General features: G+C 49.8%; 1 protein-coding gene across 3 annotated transcripts in view; it reads right to left on the reverse strand.

The window, feature by feature from the left end:
- LOC123766416 (uncharacterized) overlaps nt 1-22,662 on the reverse strand; it is an 83,333-nt gene that overhangs the window by 8,148 nt on the left and 52,523 nt on the right. For 2 of the 3 annotated variants that reach the window (XM_045755505.2, XM_045755507.2), the window contains exons 10-12: nt 18,234-18,482; nt 16,855-17,031; nt 10,304-10,542 (exon numbers count right to left, since the gene is read on the reverse strand). In XM_045755505.2, coding sequence (XP_045611461.2) covers nt 10,304-10,542; nt 16,855-17,031; nt 18,234-18,482 — 665 coding nt within the window. Of the gene's footprint in view, nt 1-10,295; nt 10,543-16,854; nt 17,032-18,233; nt 18,483-22,662 lie in introns of all 3 variants that reach the window. The other variant, XM_045755509.2, reaches the window with a different exon arrangement.

Raw genomic sequence — 22,662 nt, forward strand, 5'->3', positions numbered from 1 at the left:
AAAGAACCCTGATCTTTGGCTGGAAAAAACCAGCGTTGAATGTAATGAAACGCCATTTTCTGGGCGAGTCCCGGAGGCTCCCCGGAGCTTACTAGGCTGATATGCTAATGTCAGACTTTGGCATCAGTCATGTGTATGGAGTTCTTGTGGGCCTACCGGGGACCACGAGCCAGAACCTGGCCCCCCTCTAGAGAGGCAAGGGGAGCAATGGCCTATAGAACCCCTGTGTGATTGGAAGCATTTTATGTCTGCCATTGACCGGGTTAAGCACCCAGAAAGGTAGGCGTTCCAAAACAAACCCTTATTCTGGTGAAAATTGCAACCAAAGACCGAACGAGTGGATAGAACTCCCCAAACGAAAACGAGCAAACTAGTATGACGTCACCCGTCATCTCGCCGCTGTCTGCGCAGTTCCCCCCTCCCCGGGAGGGGGAAGGGGTAGCCCCAGACCCACCACGCCAGCGACCCACACCCCAGTTCTGAGGCTGGATGTCAAAACATGCAAAAAACTGCCGACTGGAGGGAGGGAGGGATGCCGGGGAGCCTTCGGGACTCACCCAGAAAATGGCGTTTCATTACATTCAACGCTGGTTTTCTGGGGGGAGCCCCTATGGCTCCCCGGAGTTAACTACCCACAGAGATAAGAGAATAGGGACTTACCCGAGAGGCAGTTGCCGCTCACTCCTCAACGCAAAGTCGAGACAGCTGGCTGCATCCGCCGACCCAAAGCGACACAAGCCCGACTGGGCCCAGGAATGTTTACAAGGTAACGAGCAGCCAGGACCCTGTTCGACCTACAATATCCCCGCACCCGAATGTCAGCCCAGGACATATTTCAAAAGATGTCAGCAAGAGCCGCGAACTTGCGGACATCATGGGCACGGGAATAGACCGCAGGCTGGCTAGACTTAATTAACCTGCGGACGACCTGGGAGACCCGCACCCCCGAACAGGGAAGAAGGGAAACCGAATCAACCCAAAGTGCGTCCATGGATACAGAAGCCGTGGTGCACAAATAACGGTGGAGAGCCGCAACCGGACACAAAACATGATGCTCCCCCGGCCTAACCAACCAAGCATCAACAACCCAGGGACCCCTCCAGAAAGCAGCAGTCTCATTCTTCGCCAGAAAAGAAGGAGAAGGCTGCAGACGAACAAAATGATCACCCTGACCGAAAGAGCAGAAACCTCTGCGCCGGAGGAGAGTATGAAGCTCACCAACCCGACCCCCAGAGGCCAATGCCAACAGGAAAAGAGCCTTTGAAAAACAATCCAGAACCATAGGGGCCACAACAAAACTAGGAGAAGAAAGAAAAGAGAGCACCCTGTCCAATGACCAGGACGGCTCAGGCGGTGCATGAGCAGGCCGGAGGTGAAACAACACCCGAGACAGCTTGTGAAACGGCGCAGACGTGACATCAATACCGAAAGGAAGCTGCAGCGGCTCCGCCAGCGCCGCATGATACGAGGCGACAGTGTTAGGCATAAGGAGACGGTCCTGGAACAACCAAGAGAGAAAGGACAACACCACCCTAACAGAAAGCGAAGCATAACGACGAAGACGCAAGAAGAACCGGAAGGACCGCCAGGAAACTTCATACTGCCGCCAAGATGAAGCCTGCAGGTGGGACACTAATAAGGAAGCCACCTGACCAACATAAAGATGATGATAAACTCGACATGGAGCCTGAACAACACCAACATCCCGGGTAAGGGCAGGAGCAAACAAGCACTCATTGAGGTGTTCAAGGTCGCCCCCCCCCCCAGGAAAACCTGAAGCACTGTAGAAACCTCCCGCCACTCAAGCGTGCGGGAACGGCAGAAGGAGTGCCAAGCCTCCAAAGCAAGGACAGGACAGTCCGCCAGTCAGGAAGACTCCGGAACCTCGTAACGGAGCCAGAAAGGGAACAAAATCACAAACCTGAAAGCCGAGGGATCCATTGCCGAGGCACAATCTGGGTCACGCAGGAGGTTTGCTGCAAGAGCCGCCTGCACCTCAGCAGGTTAGATGCGATAAGCCGAAAACCTCCAGAAAGACGGAACCGAAGCACCCGGGGGGAAGACGGAACCGAAGCACCCGGGGGCAACACGGAACCGAAGCAGGGAGGGGGCAGACACCAAGTCCAACTCGTACGGAGAGGGGGGAAAAGAAAACCCCACTCCTTGTAACAGTAAGCTCCGCTCAGAGGGCAGAAAAACCCAGGTGGGGTCCAGTGGAGCCCAAGGCCCCCAAGCCAGCCCCTCCCCAGCCCCAGGGTCCTCCTCTGCAGGACCCGGGGCCGAGTCCTTCCCACAAGCACCGACCCTAACAGACAAGGCCGGCGCAGACGTAGAAGCCGGATAGAATGAGGCCCACTGGTCAGACCCAGAGGCTTCTGTCTAGGGAGGAGACTCGAATGCTTCCGTCGCCACACCGGAAGGGGCATCCCTCGAGGCTGCCCAAGTCTCAAGACCAACTAACCCCAGCTCCGGCTCCGAAACCCTCAGACGTTTCGGGGCCAGAACGAACAACAGGATGGGAAGGACTAGGAGGTGCGGACTGAACCAGGGTCGAAGCGACCCCCACCCCCAAGTCCGAGTCCCTATAAGCAAAACAAGGCAGCCACGGGGCATCCCAGTGAGCAACTAACCTAGCGCGTTGCAACAAATGAAACCTAGAATGCAACACCCGCACAGCCTGTACTATAAGATGATCATCCACAGATCGGGTACATTGAGTCACCAGCAAGCAGCAGTACTCACAAGACTCGGGTTCGAAAGTGTCACCAACCCAACAGGCTGCATGACGGAGGCAAAAACAGTGAGGGTCACCCTGAGACAAGGAAACCGAACAACCCTCAAACTCGCATGAAGAGAGAGGGGGGTCACATCCATCGGACCCACGCGTCCCTTAGGGGATTCCCAGGGTCCGAGCATTTACTATAAGAGGATTCGCGCCCAGGTAAACCCAGGCAGGGTACTGCTAACCGGCGCTCAAAAACTACCAACCAAACAGACTAAAGCTGAACCCCAGGGACGTGTACACTCACGGGGACCAAGCAGAGGGCACCACCAAGTATCAGGGTGAGGCCAAACACCAGTGGCAAGTAAGGCAGAACCCCCTACCTAGGCAAGAACAAAAAGAGAAACAAAATCCCCACAAGAGGACAACGTACCCCAAGGAACAGAGCCGGCCGCTGTGATAGGTGACAACTAGCTGTGCAGCACCCTGCACCCCTACCAGTGCAAAAACTGCCTCTTACCCTAAGGTAAACGAGGGAGACAAAACACCCAAGTACCCAAAGGGCGGCCGAAAAACTGAGCAGTGAAACGGACATACAGAGGCAGACCCCAAGGAACTTGTGGAAGGTAACCCCAAGCTCCAAGGGCAGTACTTACAAGGCACCTAGGGAAGGGAACCCTAGGCGCATGCAGCCTAAGTACTGAAGAATAACTCCTGGGTCTCGCACCTGAGTACAAGGCACAGCGCCACAAAAGACCAGAGCCAGAGCACACAACCAAGCCAATAGCATCAGCCTCAAGAACTGGGGTGTGGGTCGCCGGCGTGGTGGGTCTGGGGCTACCCCTTCCCCCTCCCGGGGAGGGGGGAGCTGCGCAGACAGTGGCATGTCAAACTAGTTTGCTCGTTTTCGTTTGGGAAGTTCTATCCACTCGTTCGGTCTTTGGTTGCAATTTTCACCAGAATAGGGGTTTGTTTTGGGGCGCCTACCTTTTTGGGTGCCTAACCCTGTCGATGGCAGACATAGAATCCTTCCAATCACACGGGGGTTCTATAGGCCATTGCTTCCCTTGCCTCTCTAGAGGGGGCCAGGTTCTGGCTCGTGGTCCCCGGTAGGCCCACAAGAACTCCATACACATGAGTGATGTCAAAGTCTAACATTAGCATATCAGCCTAGTAAGCTCCGGGCAGCCGTTGGGGGAGCCGTTGGGCTCCCCCCACCCAGACTAATTATGTCTTATGGGAAAATTAGCTTCCGTTTACGAATTTTCGGGTTACGAGTTGCCTCCAGGAATGAATTAAATTCTTAAACCGAGGTACCCAAGGTACGAAGGTAAACCGAGAAGCAAAAGGCCATCAGAGAAATAGAGAAATCTGAAATATTTTTTCTCCTATGCAAAATCAAGATCAAAAACTACATCTAGTATCGGGCCCCTGCGAAAGGGAGTTGGAACTTTCACTGATGACAACAAAGAAATGAGCGAGATACTGATGAAGCAGTACAATTGTTTTCAGCGAGCCACTACACACACCAAAGATTGATAACTTAAATAAATTTTTCATGGATATGATACCAACATCAAATCATACTGTATATCAGATGTCACCCTATCCCCACTGGATTTTGAAGAAGCCATAAACATTATGCCTATGTACTCTGCACCAGGCCCTGAGTCTTGGAACCAAAACAGGTGAAAGAACCAAAATCCCTGGCTAGCAGACAACTGGACTAGCTGGGAGCCCAAACCACCCAGTCGTCGAGGTAGGCCAACACCTGAACACCTAAAAGACGCAGACGGGCCACAATGGCACGCGTGAGGCGTGTGAACACGCGAGGTGCCAGCTTCAACCCAAATGGTAGACAAAGAAAGCAGTAACCATGACGCCCCACAACAAACCCAAGCTGGTCCCTGAACCCCGAATGAATCGGGATGTGCCAATAAGTGTCCCGGAGGTCCAGGGACACCCTCCAAGAACCCGGCTTCAACAGGAGCCGAACCTGAGACAGCGTAGTCATCTAAAAAGAAGGGCAATGAACCCAGGGGTTCAGATGGGACAAGTCCAGAATGAACCGCAGGTCCGCACAGTCCAGTTTCGGCACTGAAAACAGACGGCAAACCCATCTGAGGGATGTCGTCGTTTCGACTATGCCCAAGCGAATCCACTCCAAGACAACTCGATGGAGCACAGGAAAGGAAACCTGCCCCGAACCTTCTGAAGGAGGAGGGGTCACTCAACGCCAATGCAGGCCGAAGGAAACGACCAGAAACGCCCACAAATCGTGGGACCAGGCGTGAGCGAACAGCGCAAGCCTCCCCCCCCATCACCCCGTCAATGGGGCAAACCGCGAAAGGGCCGGCCCCCCTTATGAGACCCAGAACCCCGAACAGGGCGAACACGGCGCCGACCAAAGGCGGAGCCAAACCTGAACCTGGCACCAGTGGCCTACCACGACGAGAGGAACCCCAAGCCCTGGCACGACCCCGCCAGGAAGGATCCCTTCCGGGACCCCCAAAGAACCAACAAGTCCGACATCGGACGGCAACTGGCTGAAGGAGCCTGAATATACTGCGTCATGACCGCCGGAGCAAAAAGCAGCGGACAAAAGGGAGAAGACACCCTAAGAGCTAGGGCCCAGGCCGCTTCCAGAGAGCAGGCAAGCATCGCCTGTTGACACACGAGCTGGGAAGAGTAAAACTGGGCAACCGCATCCCTCAAGATCGGAGCAAACAGCTTCAACAAAGTAGCCGATGTGCGAGCAGCCAAGCCCAAGGCACCGAACCCCAGAATGGCCCCGAGTGTCCCCATTTCCTTCCCAAGCCAGTCCGAAGACAGCTCCAGGAGGGAAAAAGAAGTGCAAGGCAGAAGCCAAAAGGCCCCTGGTGCGCAAATCCTTGGCCACCTGCGCAGCCAAAAGGGAGGGAACCTGCACATGGAGCTGCAGAACACCAACATCCCAGGGAAGGGCAGGAGCAAACAAGCACTCATTGAGGTGCTTAAGGTCGCCCCCAGGAAAACCTGAACCACAGGAGAAACCTCGTGCCACTCAAGCATGCAGGAATGACAGAAGGAATGCCAGGCCTCCAAAGCAAAGACAGGACAGTCCGCCAGCCACAACGACTCCGGAACCTCGTAATGGACCCAGAAATAGAATGAAGTCCCAAACCTGCAAGATGACGGATCCATCACTGAGGAATAATCCGGGTCATGCAGGAGGGCCGCCCGCACCGCAGTCGGTTGGATGCGGGATGCCGAAAACCTCCGGAAAGACGGAACCGGCGCACCCAAGGGGACACGGAACCGAACCCGGGAAGGGGCAAACACCAAATCCAAGTTGTATGCCACAATCAATCCCCAACACTCATCTAAAAACCATGAATCAGCGCCTGGCCGAATGAGACGCCCGACCGCATATACTCACCTGCAGAGCGTAAGCAGGAACGTGTCAGGACACATCTTAGCCGAGAATATTCCGGGTTCATTGGTAGTGGAAGAAGGCCAGAGCCGTACATGCAGGAGAAGAGAAAGGTAGAGGCGAATGCGGTGCCCCACACCCGTATGCAGAGAAAAACTAGGCGTGTTTCTCATATCAGTAATCCAGAACACCCCCAGTAACTACGGGGCCCGGACAGGAGAGATAAGAGGAGCAAGATGCGAAGCACCCGAGAGAAAAAGAACGTGGAACACTAACACTAGTGTACACCGTCCATAACAAAGAGCACGGAGAGAAGATGTAATTACAAAAGAACGAGACAGTATGCACTACTACGGCTACAGAGCCGAATACCAAGAAGAAGCATGGAAGAGGACAAACGAGTCCTAGAAAGGACTGGAGGTAAGCCTCACCGGAAGACAACAGATGTTCCAATAATACGGGAAGAATCGAAGACCTTCCAGAACCTTCGAGATCCTACAGAAGCAAGCTCAAAATTACGAAGGCTTATAAAGGCACAGTCGCACCCGTGACCAAAGATCATGCAGAACCCTGATATGAGGGGAACATTACCCCGACATGACAGAGAAGGCCTGTCCCAGAGAAAAAGGGTGAGAAAACAGAGAAGAGTACACACTGTACATCTCCTGTACAAGAGTACAGGAGATAGTTGGGTTGACTGCATCTATCTGGACCTAAAAAAGGCTTTCGACAGAGTTCCACATAAGAGGCTGTTCTGGAAACTGGAAAATATTGGAGTGACAGGTACGCTTCTAACATAGATGAAAAATTTTCTGACTGATAGAAAAATGAGGGCTGTGATCAGAGGCAATGTATCGGACTGGAGAAATGTCACAAGTGGAGTACCACAGGGTTCAGTTCTTGCACCAGTGATGTTTATTGTCTACATAAATGATCTACCAGTTGGTATACAGAATTATATGAACATGTTTGCTGATGATGCTAAGATAATAGGACGGATAAGAAACTTAAGATGATTGTCATGCCCTTCACGAAGACCTGGACAAAATAAGTACATGGAGTGCCACTTGGCAAATGGAATTTAATGTTAATAAATGCCATGTTATGGAATGTGGAATAGGAGAACATAGACCCCACACAACCTATATATTATGTGAGAAATCTTTAAAGAATTCTGATAAAGAAAGAGATCTAGGGGTGGTTCTAGATAGAAAACTATCACCTGAGGACCACATAAAGAATATTGTGCGAGGAGCCTATGCCACGCTTTCTAACTTCAGAATTGCTTTTAAATACATGGATGGCGATATACTAAAGAAATTGTTCACGACTTTTGTTAGGCCAAAGCTAGAATATGCAGCGGTTGTGTGGTGCCCATATCTTAAGAAGCACATAAACAAACTGGAAAAGGTGCAAAGACATGCTACTAAGTGGCTCCCAGAACTGAAGGGCAAGAGCTACGAGGAGAGGTTAGAGGCATTAAATATGCCAAAACTAGAAGACAGAAGAAAGAGGTGATATGATCACTACATACAAAATAGTAACAGGAATTGATAAAATCGATAGGGAAGATTTCCTGAGACCTGGAACTTTAAGAACAAGAGGTCATAGATATAAACTAGCTAAACACAGATGCCGTAGAAATATAAGAAAATTCACTTTCGCAAACAAGAGTGGTAGACAGTTGGAACAAGTTAGGGGAGAAGGTAGTGGAGGCCAAGACCGTCAGTAGTTTCAAAGCGTTATATGACAGAGTGCTGGGAAGACGGGACACCACGAGCGTAGCTCTCATCCTGTAACTACACTTAGGTAATTACACTTAGGTAATTACTGATAGGATGGAACAGATGGACCCGAAGGAACAAGGAACCGAAATCAGGGAGGGGCCAATGCCCAATAATTCGTATGCAGACGGGTTGGGGGGGAGGGGGGGGGGGGGGGGAAGAGGAAAAAAACCCACTCTCCATAACCGCAAGCCTCGCTCAGAGGGTAGAAAACCCCGGCGGGGTCAAACAGGGCTCGAGGTGCCCCCAAGTCAGCCCCTCTCCAGCCCCGGGAACCTACATGGCAGGACCCAGAGCTGAGCCGTCCCCCCAAAGCCCCAGCCACACAAGAAAAACCCGGGGCAGCCGGAAAATTACTAAGGAAGAGAGCCCACTGGCAGACTCATACAACAAGGCTGGAGGAACACGCTCGAATGCCTCTGTCGCTACCCCAGAAGGGGAAATCCCTGAGACCGCAAGTCTCAAAACCATCGAATCCCCGCCCCGACCCCGAACCCACAGACGGTGAGGATCTGGATGCAGGGAGGAAGGGGGAAGTGACCAGACTAAACCACAACAGGGAAAAGACAAGGGGGCACGGATGGAAAGAAAACCGAAGCAACCAACACCCCCAAGCCCCGGCACAACAACCAAAACGGGGCAGCCTTGGGGCTTCTGGGGAGCAAAGACCCTAGCGCCTTGCAACCACCTGAACCCAACGTGCAACACCCGTGTTGCCTGCACTCGCATAGCCAGCATAAGAGTAGATAACCGAGTCACAAACAAGCAACAAAACTCTCAGGACTCCGGGTCGAAGGTGCCACCGACCCAATAGGCAGCAGACAGAGGCAAAAACAGTGAGTCACCCTGAGACAAGGGGACAGAGCAGCCCGCGAACTCGCACAAAGCGAGGGAGGACTCAGAGGTCACATCTATCGGACCCACACACCCCCGTGGGGATTCCCAGGGTCCTGAGACGGAACTCATGTCCAGGGAAGCCCAGGCAGGGTACTGCTAACCGACGCACAAGTCTACAAAACGACTTTCTAAGAGCCCCTACACTCACAGGGATCAAGCAGGGGGTACCACCGGAAGAGAGAAGAGTACTCAGTACACAGGGGGCAATAACCAAGGCAGACCTCCCCCCTAAACAAAAAGAAAAAGAAAACCCTGCAAGAGGATAGCGTACCCAGGCAGAACAGAGCCGGCCGCTATGATTGGTGAAAACGAGCTGCGTAGTACCCTGTGCCCCTTACCAGTGCAAACTGCTCCCCGACCCTAAGGCGAACAAGGGAGACATAACACCCTAGCACACAAAGGGCGGCCGAAAACCAAGCAGTAAACAGCCTAGCAGAGGCAGAACGAGGAACTTGTGGAAGGTGGCCCCAAGCCCCAAGGGTAGTACTTACTGGGCACCTTGTGAAGGGAGTCCTAGGTGCATGTAGCCTGAGTACTGAGGAATAACTCCCAGCTCGCGCACCACCTAAAGACAGTCACCACACAAGGCACAGTGCTGAAACAACCACTGGAGCCAGAGCACACGACTTCTGCCTATACCATCAACCTCAGAACTGGGGTGTGGATGGCCGGCACGGGGCTCTAGGGCTTCCCCTTTCCCCTTATTGGGAGGGTGGGAGCTTTGCAGATGGCTGCGCGGCAACATGTGACATCATACTTGTTTGCGCGTTTCTGTTTGGGAAATTCTATCCACTTGTTTGGCTTTTTGTAGCATTTTCACCAGAAAACTGGGGTTTGTTTTCGGACGCCTACCTTTCTGGATGCCTAGCCCGGTTGTTGGCAGACATAGAATGCTTCCAACCACATGGGGCCATTGCTCCTCGTGCATCTGTGAGGGGGTGAGGGGAACCAGGTTCTAGCTCGTGGTCCCCGGTAGGCCCACAGAACTCCATACACATGACTGATGCCAAAGTCTGACATTAGCACATCAGCCTGCATAGCTTCTGGGAGCCAACGGGGCTCCCCCCCAGAAAAACAACAGAAAATGTCCACTAATTTTCAGGCATCTCCTATGTTGTGAGTTTTAGTAGTGCAGTTCTCTTCTACAATCCAATTACTTGTCTTTTATTTACTGACATTTCAACTTTAAAGTCCAATCATAAATCCTAACTTAAAATAAGGTGAATGTATCCTATCAGTGTTGTAAACGTAAATAAAATTGTATTTTTCTATTTATGTACGGCCTTTAAACCAATTCCATACTTTCTATAATTGACAAGGGAGGAAAATATATACAATTACCAAAGTGTAGTTACAGGAAGCAAGTTATACTGGTGGTGTAACAAGGGAGGAGAATATATGTAACATTTAAGTTACTATGCAAAACTTAGGTTTCCTTGTAAAATTAAAATAATTTAAATATTGCAGAAAAACATTGCACCTCTTTACCAGAATTACAGGTGATGACAACATGTGAGGAGACACCCGTGGTATAATCCATGTCATAGACTGCTTTGTACATCCCAGCTGATGTTGGAAGAAGATCTGTCTTGGTTCTCAAGATATGGCGCAACATGTACAGGAACTCAGGTAGACCACGAGTGCTGGCTGGTGGCTCAACATCATAATAAAACATATTCCACTGAAGTTTGTAGCCAATGGGTTGTCTTGCATTCTTGATGTATGACCTACAAAGAAACATTTTAAACATTACATACAACACAAGATAGTTATTCAAAATATCGCCCTTTGTCTGAAATATTCACCTCAGTTGCTCTATAAGGTAAGATCCTTCTGATCTTAGGTTCAGATCTGTAACAGTTAAGATGCAGTGGGGATTTTTTTTTTTTACACTGTCCCTACTTGGTTATTCGAGATACTGTACTGCATTATAACAAAGCTAGCAAAAACCAGCATTGAATGTAATGAAACGCCATTTTCTGGGTGAGACCCGGAGGCTCCCCAGAGCTATCCAGGCTGATATGCTAATGTCAGACTTTATCATCAGTCATGTGTATGGAGTTCTGTGGGCATACCGGGGACCACGAGCCAGAACCTGGCCCCCTCAGAGAGGCATGGGGATCAATGACCTATAGAAACTCCCATGTGGTTGGAAGCATTTTATGTCTGCCATCGACTGGGTCAGGCACCCAGAAAGGTAAGCGTCCAAACAAATTCTTATTCTGGTGAAAATTGCTATAAAAAGCCGAAGAAGTGGATAGAATGCCCCAAACAGAAACGAGCAAACAAGCATGACGTCACACGTCGCCGCTGTCTGCACACCTCCCCCCTCCCCACGGGGATGGGGGGGGTGGGGGAAGGGGAGCCCCAGACCACCATGCCGGCCATCCACCTCTCAGTTCTGAGGCTGGACCTCAAAACACGTGAAAAAACAAAACGACCTGGGGAGGGAGGGATGCCGAGGAGCCTCCAGGTCTCGCCCAGAAAATGGCGTTTCATTACATTTAACGATGGTTTTCTGGGGGGGGAGCCCCTGCGGCTCCCCGGAGCTAACTACCAACAGAGAAAAATTAGAGGGACTTACCCAGGAGGCGGTCGCCTCTTACTCCTCAACCCGAAGTCAAGACAACAGGCTGCAACTGGCGACCTAAAGCGACACAGGCCCGACTAGGCCCAGGAACATTCACGAGGTAGCACACAGCCAAGACCCGTGCCCGAATGTCAGCCCAGGACATGTTGCCAAAGACGGCAGCAAGAGCAGCGAACGTACGAATGTCATGGGCACGGGGATAGACTGCAGGGTGTCTAGCCTTAATAAGCTTGTGGACGACCTGGGAGACCCGCACCCGCGAACAGGGAAGAAGGGAAACCGGATCAACCCAAAGTGCATCCCCGGACACAGAATGCTGTGGCGCGCAAATAACGGCGGAGGGTGTTACGACCCTGGGTTCATCAGTGGAAACCAGAGGTCAAATTGAGCTAAATAAATTACTTTATAATATTTGATGCGCTTGTCGACGTGCCTCTGTTCGTATCTTCCTTGCCAGACATAAGACGAATCTTGTTTCTCACAGAGCATTTAAAGACTGGGTTTGTGGTTGATTATTAATTAATAAAATAGGCATCAACTATGTTTACAAATGATTAGAAAGTATTAGTAAAGTAGATCTGAGTAAACTTGAATATAGGGCTGCTGTACAATTAGCTGAGTAGTCGGCCGGCAGCGAGTCAGCTGGAGTAAGCTGAGACTCGAGGCTGGCTTCCTTCTCTGGCTGGCGTCGTGGTGTAAACATCTCTACTGTGTTGCTCTGCATCTCTCTCCCCTTCCTCCTACTTCTCTCCCTTACCTTATCCTACAAGCAGCGCCTGAAACCACGGCTGGGCCGGCCACCACGGGGCCAAGAGGACTACTCTCCCCTGGTAAGTCTCCAAGCGAGTCAGGACAGGTATAAAGGGGGGCAACAATCAAGACATGCAACAAAAATAAAAATCAAACCCCGCAAGAGGACAGCATACTCTAAAGAAACAGAGCCAGCCGCTATGAATGGTGAAAACAAGCTGTGCAGTACCCCGTGTCCCTTACCAGTACAAACTGCCTCTTACTCTAAGGTAAACAAGGGAGACAAAACACCCAAGCACCCAAAGGTGGCCGAAGTACCGAGCAGCAGAACGGCCCAGCAGAGGCAGGACCTAAGGAACTTGTGGAAGGTGGCCCCCAAGCCCCAAGGGCAGTACTTACAGGGCACCTAGGGAAGGGAACCCTAGGCGCATGCAGCCCTAGTACTGTAGAATAACTCCTGGCTCATGCACCTCTGGAAGACAGCCACCAAACACAAGGCACAGTGCTGGAACAATCACTGGAGCCAGAGCGCACAACCACTGCCTCTAGCATCAACCTCAGAACTGAGAGGTGGATGGCCGGCGTGGGGGTCTGGGGCTTCCCCCTTCCCCCTCCCGGGAAGGGGGAAGCTGCACAGACAGTGGCACGGCGACGTGTGACGTCATGCTCGTTTCTGTTGTGGGAGTTCTATCCACTTGTTCGGTTTTTGTAACAATTTTCACAAGAATAGGGGTTTGTTTTGGGACACTTACCTTTCTGGGTGCCTGACCCAGTTGATGGCAGACACAGAATGCTTCCAACCACACAGGGGTTTCTATAGACCATTGCTCCCCATGCCACTCTGAGGGGGCCAGGTTCTGGCTCGTGATCCCCAGTAGGCCCACAGAACTCCATACATATGACTGATGCCGAAGTCTGACATTAGCATATCAGCCTGGATAGCTCTGGGGAGCTGCAGGGGCTTCCCCCCAGAAAACCCACACTTATGTATTTGTGAAATTTACGTAAGGATTTTACAGTCTTTTGCACTCTCCTGAGTGCTGAGATTAGACGTTGAGATGTAAGTCTCGTCCTAATCACACACTCAGACCTTGAAAAAGCTCTCAGGAGAGTGCAAAAGATGGTATAAATGTCTTACATAAATTTCAGAAACACAGTTTTTTTTTATCCTACATTTTATAGTGCTAGAAGGAATGAACTGCAACTTCATATACTGTACTATACTGGCAATTAGTTCCCAAGAAAAAATGGTGGTACCTTACCTTGAGGTTACCTAAATAAGCTCAGTAGCACTAGAAATATGTTCAAACCGCATACCTCTAAGAAAAAAGAGGAAGAGATGCAGATTGGAACGGGAACGTCGTTCCCTATATAGGCGAAGAAAACGAATCGCGGAACAACTTGAGAGTCGCACCCTATCTCAAGAACGGCGAAGGTGGTTAGGTAGAGAAATAGAAACAATTGAACGGAAGCTACAAGAATCATACAAAACCCAGGAGAGGCAAAGAGAGCAAAAGGCCATCAGTGAAATAGAAAGAAATCCGAAATATTTTTTCTACTATGCAAAATCAAGATCAAAAACCACATCTAGTATCGGGCCCCTGCGAAAGGGAGATGGAACTTTCACCGATGACAACAAAGAAATGAGCGAGCTACTGAGGACGCAGTACGACTGTTTTCAGCGAGCCATTAAACACACTAAAGATTGATAACCCAAATGAATTTTTCATGGATACGATACCAACATCAAATCATATATCAGACGTCACCCTATCCCCACTGGATTTTGAAGAAGCCATAAACAGTATGCCTATGCACTCTGCACCAGGCCCGGATTCTTGGAACTCCATATTCATAAAGAACTGTAAAAAACCACTATCGCAGGCCCTCCACATTCTGTGGAGACAAAGCCTAGATACTGGCGTTATTCCTGATATACTAAAAACAGCAGAGATAGCACCACTTCATAAAGGAGGAAATAAGGCAGAGGCAAAAAATTAGACCGATAGCGCTAACATCGCACATCATAAAAATTTTTGAGAGAGTGCTAAGAAGTAAAATCACAAAATACATGGAATCACAGCAGCTCCATAACCCCGGACAACATGGTTTCAGAACAGGGCGCTCTTGCCTGTTGCAGTTGCTGGACCACTATGATATGGCATTAGATGCTATGGAAGACAAACATAACGCGGATGTAATTTACACAGATTTCGCAAAAGCTTTTGATAAATGTGACCATGGTGTTATTGCACATAAAATGCGTTCAAAAGGAATTACCAGAAAAATAGGCAGATGGATCTACAATTTCCTGACCAACAGAACCCAATGTGTAATAGTCAACAAAATAAAATCCAGCCCATCAACCGTGAAGAGCTCAGTCCCCCAGGGTACTGTGCTTGCTCCAGTACTTTTTCTCATCCTCATTTCAGACATAGACAAGAACACAACCTATAGCACTGTATCATCCTTTGTTGCAGATGACACTAGGATCTTCATGAGAGTAGGCAACATAGAGGACACGGCGAACCTCCAGTCAGATGTAGATCAGGTCTTTCTATGGGCTACAGAAAATAATATGGTGTTTAACGAAGATAAGTTCCAGCTCATGCGTTATGGAAAAAATGAAAATATAAAAACGGAAACCACGTACAAAACTCAGGCAAATCATAACATAGAACGAAAAGGCAATGTAAAGGATCTGGGTGTATTCATGTCGGAAGACCTTACCTTTAAAGAACACAATAAAGTAGCCGTCACAACTGCAAGAAAAATGACAGGTTGGATAACAAGAACTTTTCACACTAGAGATGCTATACCGATGATGATACTTTTCAAAACGCTTGTGCTCTCTAGAGTGGAGTACTGCTGCACAATGACAGCACCTTTCAAAGCTGGAGAAATTATTGACCTGGAGAGCGTGCAGAGATCCTTTACTGCTAGAATCCACTCAGTAAAACATCTAAACTATTGGGACCGACTAAAGAGCCTAAAACTGTACTCCCTTGAGCGCAGGCGGGAGAGGTACATAATAATTTACACGTGGAAAATATTAGAGGGGCTGGTCCCAAACCTGCACACAGAGATAACATCACATGAGACCAGAAGACATGGCAGGCTGTGCAGAATACCCCCGTTGAAAAACAGAGGTACAACTGGTACTCTGAGAGAGAACTCTATCAACATCAGAGGTCCGAGACTGTTCAACACGCTTCCACTACACATAAGGGGCATAACTGGCCAACCCCTCACAGTGTTCAAGAGAGAACTGGATAAGCACCTCCAAAGGATACCTGATCAACCAGGCTGTGACTCGTACGTCAGGCTGCGAGCAGCCGCGTCCAACAGCCTGGTTGATCAGTCCGGCAACCAGGAGGCCTGGTCGACGACCGGGCCGCGGGGATGCTAAGCCCCGGAAGCACCTCAAGGTAACCTCAAGGTAAGGTACCTTGAGGTGCTTCCGGGGCTTAGCGTCCCCGCGGCTCGGTCGTCGACCAGGCCTCCTGGTTGCCGGACTGATCAACCAGGCTGTTGGACGCGGCTGCTCGCAGCCTGACGTATGAGTCACAGCCTGGTTGATCAGGTATCCTTTGGAGGTGCTTATCCAGTGGTAGGGGGCAAGGAGGGGACCTATGACAAGCTGACACCTTCCTGTCTCCGTTGAAGCCGCTAAAAGAAATGGTGGACCTCAGGTACCTGCTTGATACCTGCTCGATGGGGTTCTGGGAGTTCTTCTACTCCCCAAGCCCGGCTGGAGGCCAGGCTCGACTTGTGAGAGTTTGGTCCACCAGGCTGTTGCTTGGAGCGGCCCGCAGGCCCACATACCCACCACAGCCAGGTTGGTCCGGCACTTCTCTTAGAAAACAGTCCAGTTTTCTCTTGAAGATGTCCACGGTTGTTCCGGCAATATTTCTTATAGTCGCTGGGAGGACGTTGAACAACCGTGGCCCTCTGATGTTTATACAGTGTTCTCTGATTGTGCCTATGGCACCTCTGCTCTTCATTGGTTCAATTTTGTATTTTCTTCCATTTTCTTCCTTTACCATAGGTAAAACTACACAAAACACTTACAATCCATATACGAACTCTATATCCTAAATTACCATCTAAACTTTTATTCTTACCTTTAGTTTTAAAATCATGAAATACAGTTACTATTTGATTACATTTGTATGCTATATAGTTGTACTAGTTTCTCCTGATAGTTTTTGTACCTTGATTACACTTAACGTCAACTTCCCTGAAAAACATCATTATTTTGCAACTCTGCTAATGCTTCTCACAATCACTAAGTTTATATCCAATACCATGGCTAGTATCACTACTTGTTCAAGCTATATTATTTTTTAATTATTATTCCTATAATTTTTCTCTCTTTTTTAATTAATGTTTCAAATAATTTGTGTACCTGTATTACAAAACTAAATAATTAAAACAAAAACAGTAAATTAATTTTAATCTATCATATGGTAATTATTCTTATAATAATGGCTTCCACTAGCATAAAGTACAACACTGCAATACATTAAGAATTGTTTTACAAACTTCATCTATAATACAGTTGGTGCAATTCAAACAAATATATTTATTTACTTTCGTTATTGCCCCTTCTTTCATTTTCTCTTTGAAAAAATCTTGCCCAAAACACCCAGTTCATGTCCACAATACTGAACTAAGAGTTGCTAGATATCATACTCACTTGCGTAAAATTTCATTTAGCATGTCAGTGTAGGAGCGGTGTTGAAGCAAAACTGGCAACTCATCAGGGTCGTAGTGTGCAATAAAGCGGTACTGGTGCATGTGACGGAGCAAGCAGTCAGTGAAGTATACATTCTCTTGGGCCCACATCTTCTTACGCTCCACCAAAGTCCATAATCTATTTGTTCACCCAAAATATATCTATTTATAAACTTCATCACCCAATAAATAAATACCTGTATAAATATATATAGTAAAAGAATGCAATGCTGACAATGATGTACAGAAATGCCAATATGAAATTACACTTTAACTACAAATAATGTTTTGAATGAAAAGAGTTCTACAAATGCTAAAGACAGAGGAACAGTGATTATAAGGGTAAAAAAGAGGCAAGATGAGACTAGTGAGGTAAGAGTAGGGGTGTGACCAGTGAGGTGAAAAATGGGAAGAGGAGATGGGATAGGCAGGTGAAGGTGGGGCAAGGTCAGGGAGGTGAAGGTGGGGCGAGGTCAGGGAGGTGAAGGCGGGGCGAGGTCAGGGAGGTGAAGGCGGGGCGAGGTCAGGGAGGTGAAGGCGGGGCGAGGTCAGGGAGGTGAAGGCGGGGCGAGGTCAGGGAGGTGAAGGCGGGCGAGGTCAGGGAGGTGAAGGCGGGGCGGGGTCAGGGAGGTGAAGGCGGGGCGGGGTCAGGGAGGTGAAGGTGGGGCGAGGTCAGGGAGGTGAAGGCGGGGCGGGGTCAGGGAGGTGAAGGTGGGGCGAGGTAAAGATGCACTTGACTGTTATTCAGCTTGTTTTAAACTCTGCAATAATAAATCATATTTACTCATGAACATTGTATTAGTAGTTTACAAAATTACATTCTAAAAATACAACTTCCTCATCAGTGCAGAATTATTCTTCATTATAACCAGCCAACATATTTACTACTTTTAAGTACTGTATTTTATTTAAGATTGGCTATACTGTACAGTACGTTTGTTAATTACCAAATCACAGCAAACTCTTCAAGTATTGTACAGCTCTTATTTTCACCAAGTATTCCTATATCATTTTGATAGCTTTAAAGGTTTGCCTGAAATGCTATACATAGTAGTGGCTCAACAAAAGTGTACCTAACTTATAAATTTATCCATAAATTGTAGCTATCACTGTACTAATTTAAATATGTATGCAGCAAAATATTACAAAACCAAATGCATCTTCGTTACAAATAAAAATATCATCATATAATTTAAAAACTTGTATTTATAATACTGTTGAGTGGTTAAGTTAAAAAAAGAACAAAAAAACTCATGTAATGATTAGGCAACCATATAATAATAGATCATTACCTATTACCATGTGTAATATACTGCAATAAACATATCAAGCAATACTAACCTGCGAATGCTGGGCTCATTGATGTACGGAGGTGGATAAGAGTATTTGGTTACTTGGATGAACCTGTCTTTCTCATAATAACGCAGAACCTTCTGAAGGTTAGGATGGATGTCTGTTTCATACAGAAACACCTGAGAGATTCCCTGGGCCCTTAAAGATTCCAGCCACTCCACCATTCTAATGGAAAAGTCTTGGTGGTAATAGTAGAGTGCTGGTCCACACACTGCTGCAGTGTACACATGTTCATTCCTGATCAATGTAACAAGTTCAGTATTTAATGTTAAATATTTTGTAAAACAGAAATATGAACAAGAGACACGAAAAGGAAAACAAAATTGTGATTCCACATAATGTTGAGGAATACATACAAAATCAAGCATTGAATGAAATAAATCACCCTTTTCTGGGGGAAGCCCCTACGACTTCCCGGAGCTATCCAGGTTGATATGCTAATGTCAGGCTTTGGCATCAGTCATGTGTATGGAGTTCTTTGGGCCTGTCGGGGACCACGACCAGGGCCTGGCCCCCTCAGAGAGGCAAGGGAAGCAATGGCCTATAGAGGCCTCCTTGTGGTTGGAAGCATTCTATGTCTGCCATCGACTGGATCAGGCACCGAGAGAGGTAAGCATCCCAAAACAAACCCCATATTCTGGTGAAAATATTGCTACCAAAAACCCAAAAGAAAAGAGCAAACTAGTCTGATGTCATCTATTGCCGCACTACCGTCTGCATAGCTCACCCCTCCCTTGGAGGGGTAGGGGGAGCCCCAGACCCACCGCGCCGGTGATCCACACCCCAGTTCTTGAGGATGATGCTATAGGCATCGGTTGTGTGCTCTAGCTCTAAACTTTTATGGCGCTGTGCCTTTTACGTGGTGGCTGTTCTCCAGGGGTGCGAGAGCCAGGAGTTATTCTTCAGTACTCGGACTACATGCGCCTAGGGTTCCCTTCCCTTGGTGTCCTGTAAGCACTGCCCTTGGAGCTTGGGGTCACCTTCCACAGGTTCCTTGGAACCTGCTTCTGTGGGTCCATTTAACTGCTCGGTTTTTCGGCTGCCCTTTGGGTACTTGGGTGTTTTGTCTTCCTAGTTTACCTTAGGGAGGGAGGCAGTTTTGCACTGGTAAGGGGCACAGGGTGCTGTGCAGCTTGTCACCAATCACACCGGCCGGCTCTGTTCCTTGGGGTACGTTGTCCTCTTGTGGGGTTTTGTTTTTCTTTTTCTTTTTGCCTTGGTAGGGGATCCTGCCTTACTTGCCACTGGTGTTTGGCTTCATCCTGATACTTGGTGGTGCCCTCTGCTAGGTCCCCGTGAACGTACACGTCCCTGGGGTTCAGCTGTAGACAGTTTGTTGGTAGTTTTGGGCACCGGTGAGCAGTACCCTGCCTGGGTTTACCTGAGCGTGAGTCCTCTTATAGTAAATGCTCAGGACCCTGGGAATCCCCTAGGGGACACATGTGTCCAATGGATGTGACCCCGGAGTTCCCCTTCGCTTCATGCGAGTTTGAGGGTTGTTCGGTCCCCTTGTCTCTGGGCTACTCTCACGGTTTTTGCCTCCGGCACGCTGCCTGCTGGGTCGGTGACACTTTGGACCCTAAGTCCTGTGAGTTTTGCTGCTTGCTGGTGACTCAATTTACCCAACCTGTGGATGATCATCTTCGGGTAGAGGCTGCACAGGCGTTGCATTCTAAGTTACGTTTGTTGCAACGCACTTGGTTGGTTGCTCACCCGGATGCCCCGCGGCTGCCCCGTTTTGCTTATAGGGACCCGAACTTGGGGGTGGGGGTCGCTTCGACCCTGGTTCAGTCCGCACCTCCTCGTTCATCCCCTCCTGTTGTTCGTTCTGGTCCCCCTCCCCTGTTTTGAGACCCGAAATGTCTGAGGGTTTCGGAGTAGGAGCTGGGGTTAGTTGATCTTGAGACTTGGGCAGCCTCGAGGGATGCCCCTTCCGGTGTGGCGACAGAGGCATCTGAGTTTACTCCCCCCTGGTTGAAGCCTCTGGGTCTGACCAGTGAGCCCCCTTCTATCCGGCTTCTATGGCTGCGCCGGCCTTGTCTGGTAGGGTCGATGCTTGGGGGGAGGACTTGGATCCGGGTCCTGCGGAGAAGGACCTTGAGGCTGGGGAGGGGCTGACTTGGGGGCCTTGGGCCCCACTGGACCCTGCCTGGGTTTTTCTGCCCTCTGAGTGGGGCTCACTGTTACAAGGAGTGGGGTTTTCTTTTCCCTTCTCTGCATACAAGTTGGACTTGGAGTCTGCTCCTCCCCTGGTTTGGTTCCGTGTTCCCCCGGGTGCTTTGGTTCCGTCTTTCCGGAGGTTTTTGGCTTATTGCATCCAACCTGCTGCGGTGCGGGCAGCCCTTGGGCAAACCACCTGCGTGATCCGGATTATGCCTCGGCAATGGAACCCTCGGCTTTCAGGTTTGGGACTTCGTTCCATTTCTGGCTCCGTTACGAGGTTTTGGAGTCATCCTGGCTGGTGGACTGTCCTGTCTTTAGCTTGGAGGCCTGGCACTACTCCTGCGGTTCCACACGCATGAGTGACAGGAGGCTTCGACGGTGCTACAGGTTTTCCTGGGGGGCGACCTAAAGCACCTCAATGAGTGCTTGTTTGCTCCTGCCCTTCCTTGGTGTTGTTCAGTTCCATGTGCAGGTTCCCTCCCTTTCGGCGGCGCTGGTGGCTGAGGACTTGAGCACCCAGGGCCTTTTGGCTTCGGCCTTGCTTTAATTTTCCCTCCTCGAGCTGTCTTCGGACTGGCTTGCGGAGGATGTAGGGGCGCTTGGGGCTGTTCCTGGTTCTGGCGCCTTCACCTCGGCAGCTTGCTCGTTGGCTGCCTTGCTGAAGCTTTTCACGCTGATCTTGCGGGATGTGGTGGCGTTGTTTTATGCTTCCCAGATCGCGTGTCGGCAGGCGATGCTTGCCTCTTCTGTGGAATCCACTTGAGCCTTGGCTCTTAGGATGTCTTCGCCTTTTTGTCCTCTCCTGTTTGAGGCTTCAGCTGTTGCGAAGTATATTCAGGCTGCTTCGGCTTCTTGCCATCCTATGTCGGACTTGCTGGTTCTCCGGGGGTCCCGTGGTGGGCCTTCCCGGAAGGGTCATGCCAAGGCTCGGGGTCCCTCTCGTCGTGGTAGGCCACTGGTGTTGGGTTCGGGTTCGGGTTCGGCTCCTCCTTTGGACCCGCCTTCACCTGGTCGGTGCGGTGTTCCCTCTGTGCGAGTTTCTGGGTCTTGTAAGGGGCGCCGGCCCTTTCGCGGTGCACCCCATTGACGGGGCGATGGGGGGGGAAGGTTTGCACTGTTCGCTCACGCCTGGTCCACGTTTCATGGGTTTTTTGGGTCGTTTCGCGTGGCTGGGTGGCATTGGGTGGGCCCCCCCTCCCTTCAGGGGGTTCAGGGCTGGCAGGGCAGGCCTCTTTCCCTGCGCTCTGTCAGGTCATCTTGGAGTGGCTTCGCTTGGGCCACAACACAGGTCTGGTTGTCACTGCCTCCCTCTCCCAAGTGACTGATAGGGGCTTGCACATGTCCCTGCCTGCCTGGTTCCAATAATGTCCCCTCCCTATACATGTCATACACATTTCCCAATATTTCATTTATATGTCTTATAATGTTCCAGGCTGTTTTTCTACATTTAACACTGTTGTTTCTCTATATTTTCTTGCAGTGAATCTGCATTTTCTTAACCATTTTATCCCTTTTGTTTACATTGGGTTTTCTTTATAAGAGATTACATTTTCCTGTTGAGATGATGCTCTGTGCATCTGAAAGGGGTCAGAGTTCCAGACTGTTTTTTCAACATTTAACACTGCTATTTATCCCTACACAAGGGTCTCTCTCTTCCATAATACACTGCTATTTCTCCCTATACAAGGGGTCTCTCTCAATAGCACTGCTATTTTTCCTTACACAAGTCTCTCTCTCTCTTACACGGGGACGTCTCTTCCGCCTCTCTCGTCATTGCTGGGTTCGGACCCTGCTGGCCTTGCGTCAGTTGCTGCATCGCCGGCTTCCTCTTCGGGTTTTTCGGGATTCAGTGCCTTGGCGCCTACCTGAGCCCTCGCTCTGTGTGTTCACGGACGGGTCATCTTTTGGCTGAGACTTTGTGACCAGGCTGGCCATGGACGGTGGGGTCCATCTCTCCGACAAGCCCACAGCACGGTGCGGGAATTCGCGGCGGTGTGGTTTGCTCTTTGGGGCTTCGGGTCACCTGCGGGTCGACGATCCGACTCCATTTGGACTGCTCCCCAGTGGTTCGTTGTCTGAATCGGGGGGGGGTTTGATGTGGTCCTTGGCTCTTTGGCGCTGGTCGCTTCGGGTGACTCGTCTGCTGAGTTCTCGGGGTTTGGCTCTCCTGGCAGTTCACATGCGGGGAGAGTCCAACGTCTTGGCCGACGGCCTGTCTCCTTTCGTTCCTCTCTCCACGGAATGGACGGTCGAC

Source organism: Procambarus clarkii, chromosome 62 (assembly GCF_040958095.1).
Source record: "Procambarus clarkii isolate CNS0578487 chromosome 62, FALCON_Pclarkii_2.0, whole genome shotgun sequence".
Lineage (NCBI taxonomy): Eukaryota > Metazoa > Arthropoda > Malacostraca > Decapoda > Cambaridae > Procambarus > Procambarus clarkii.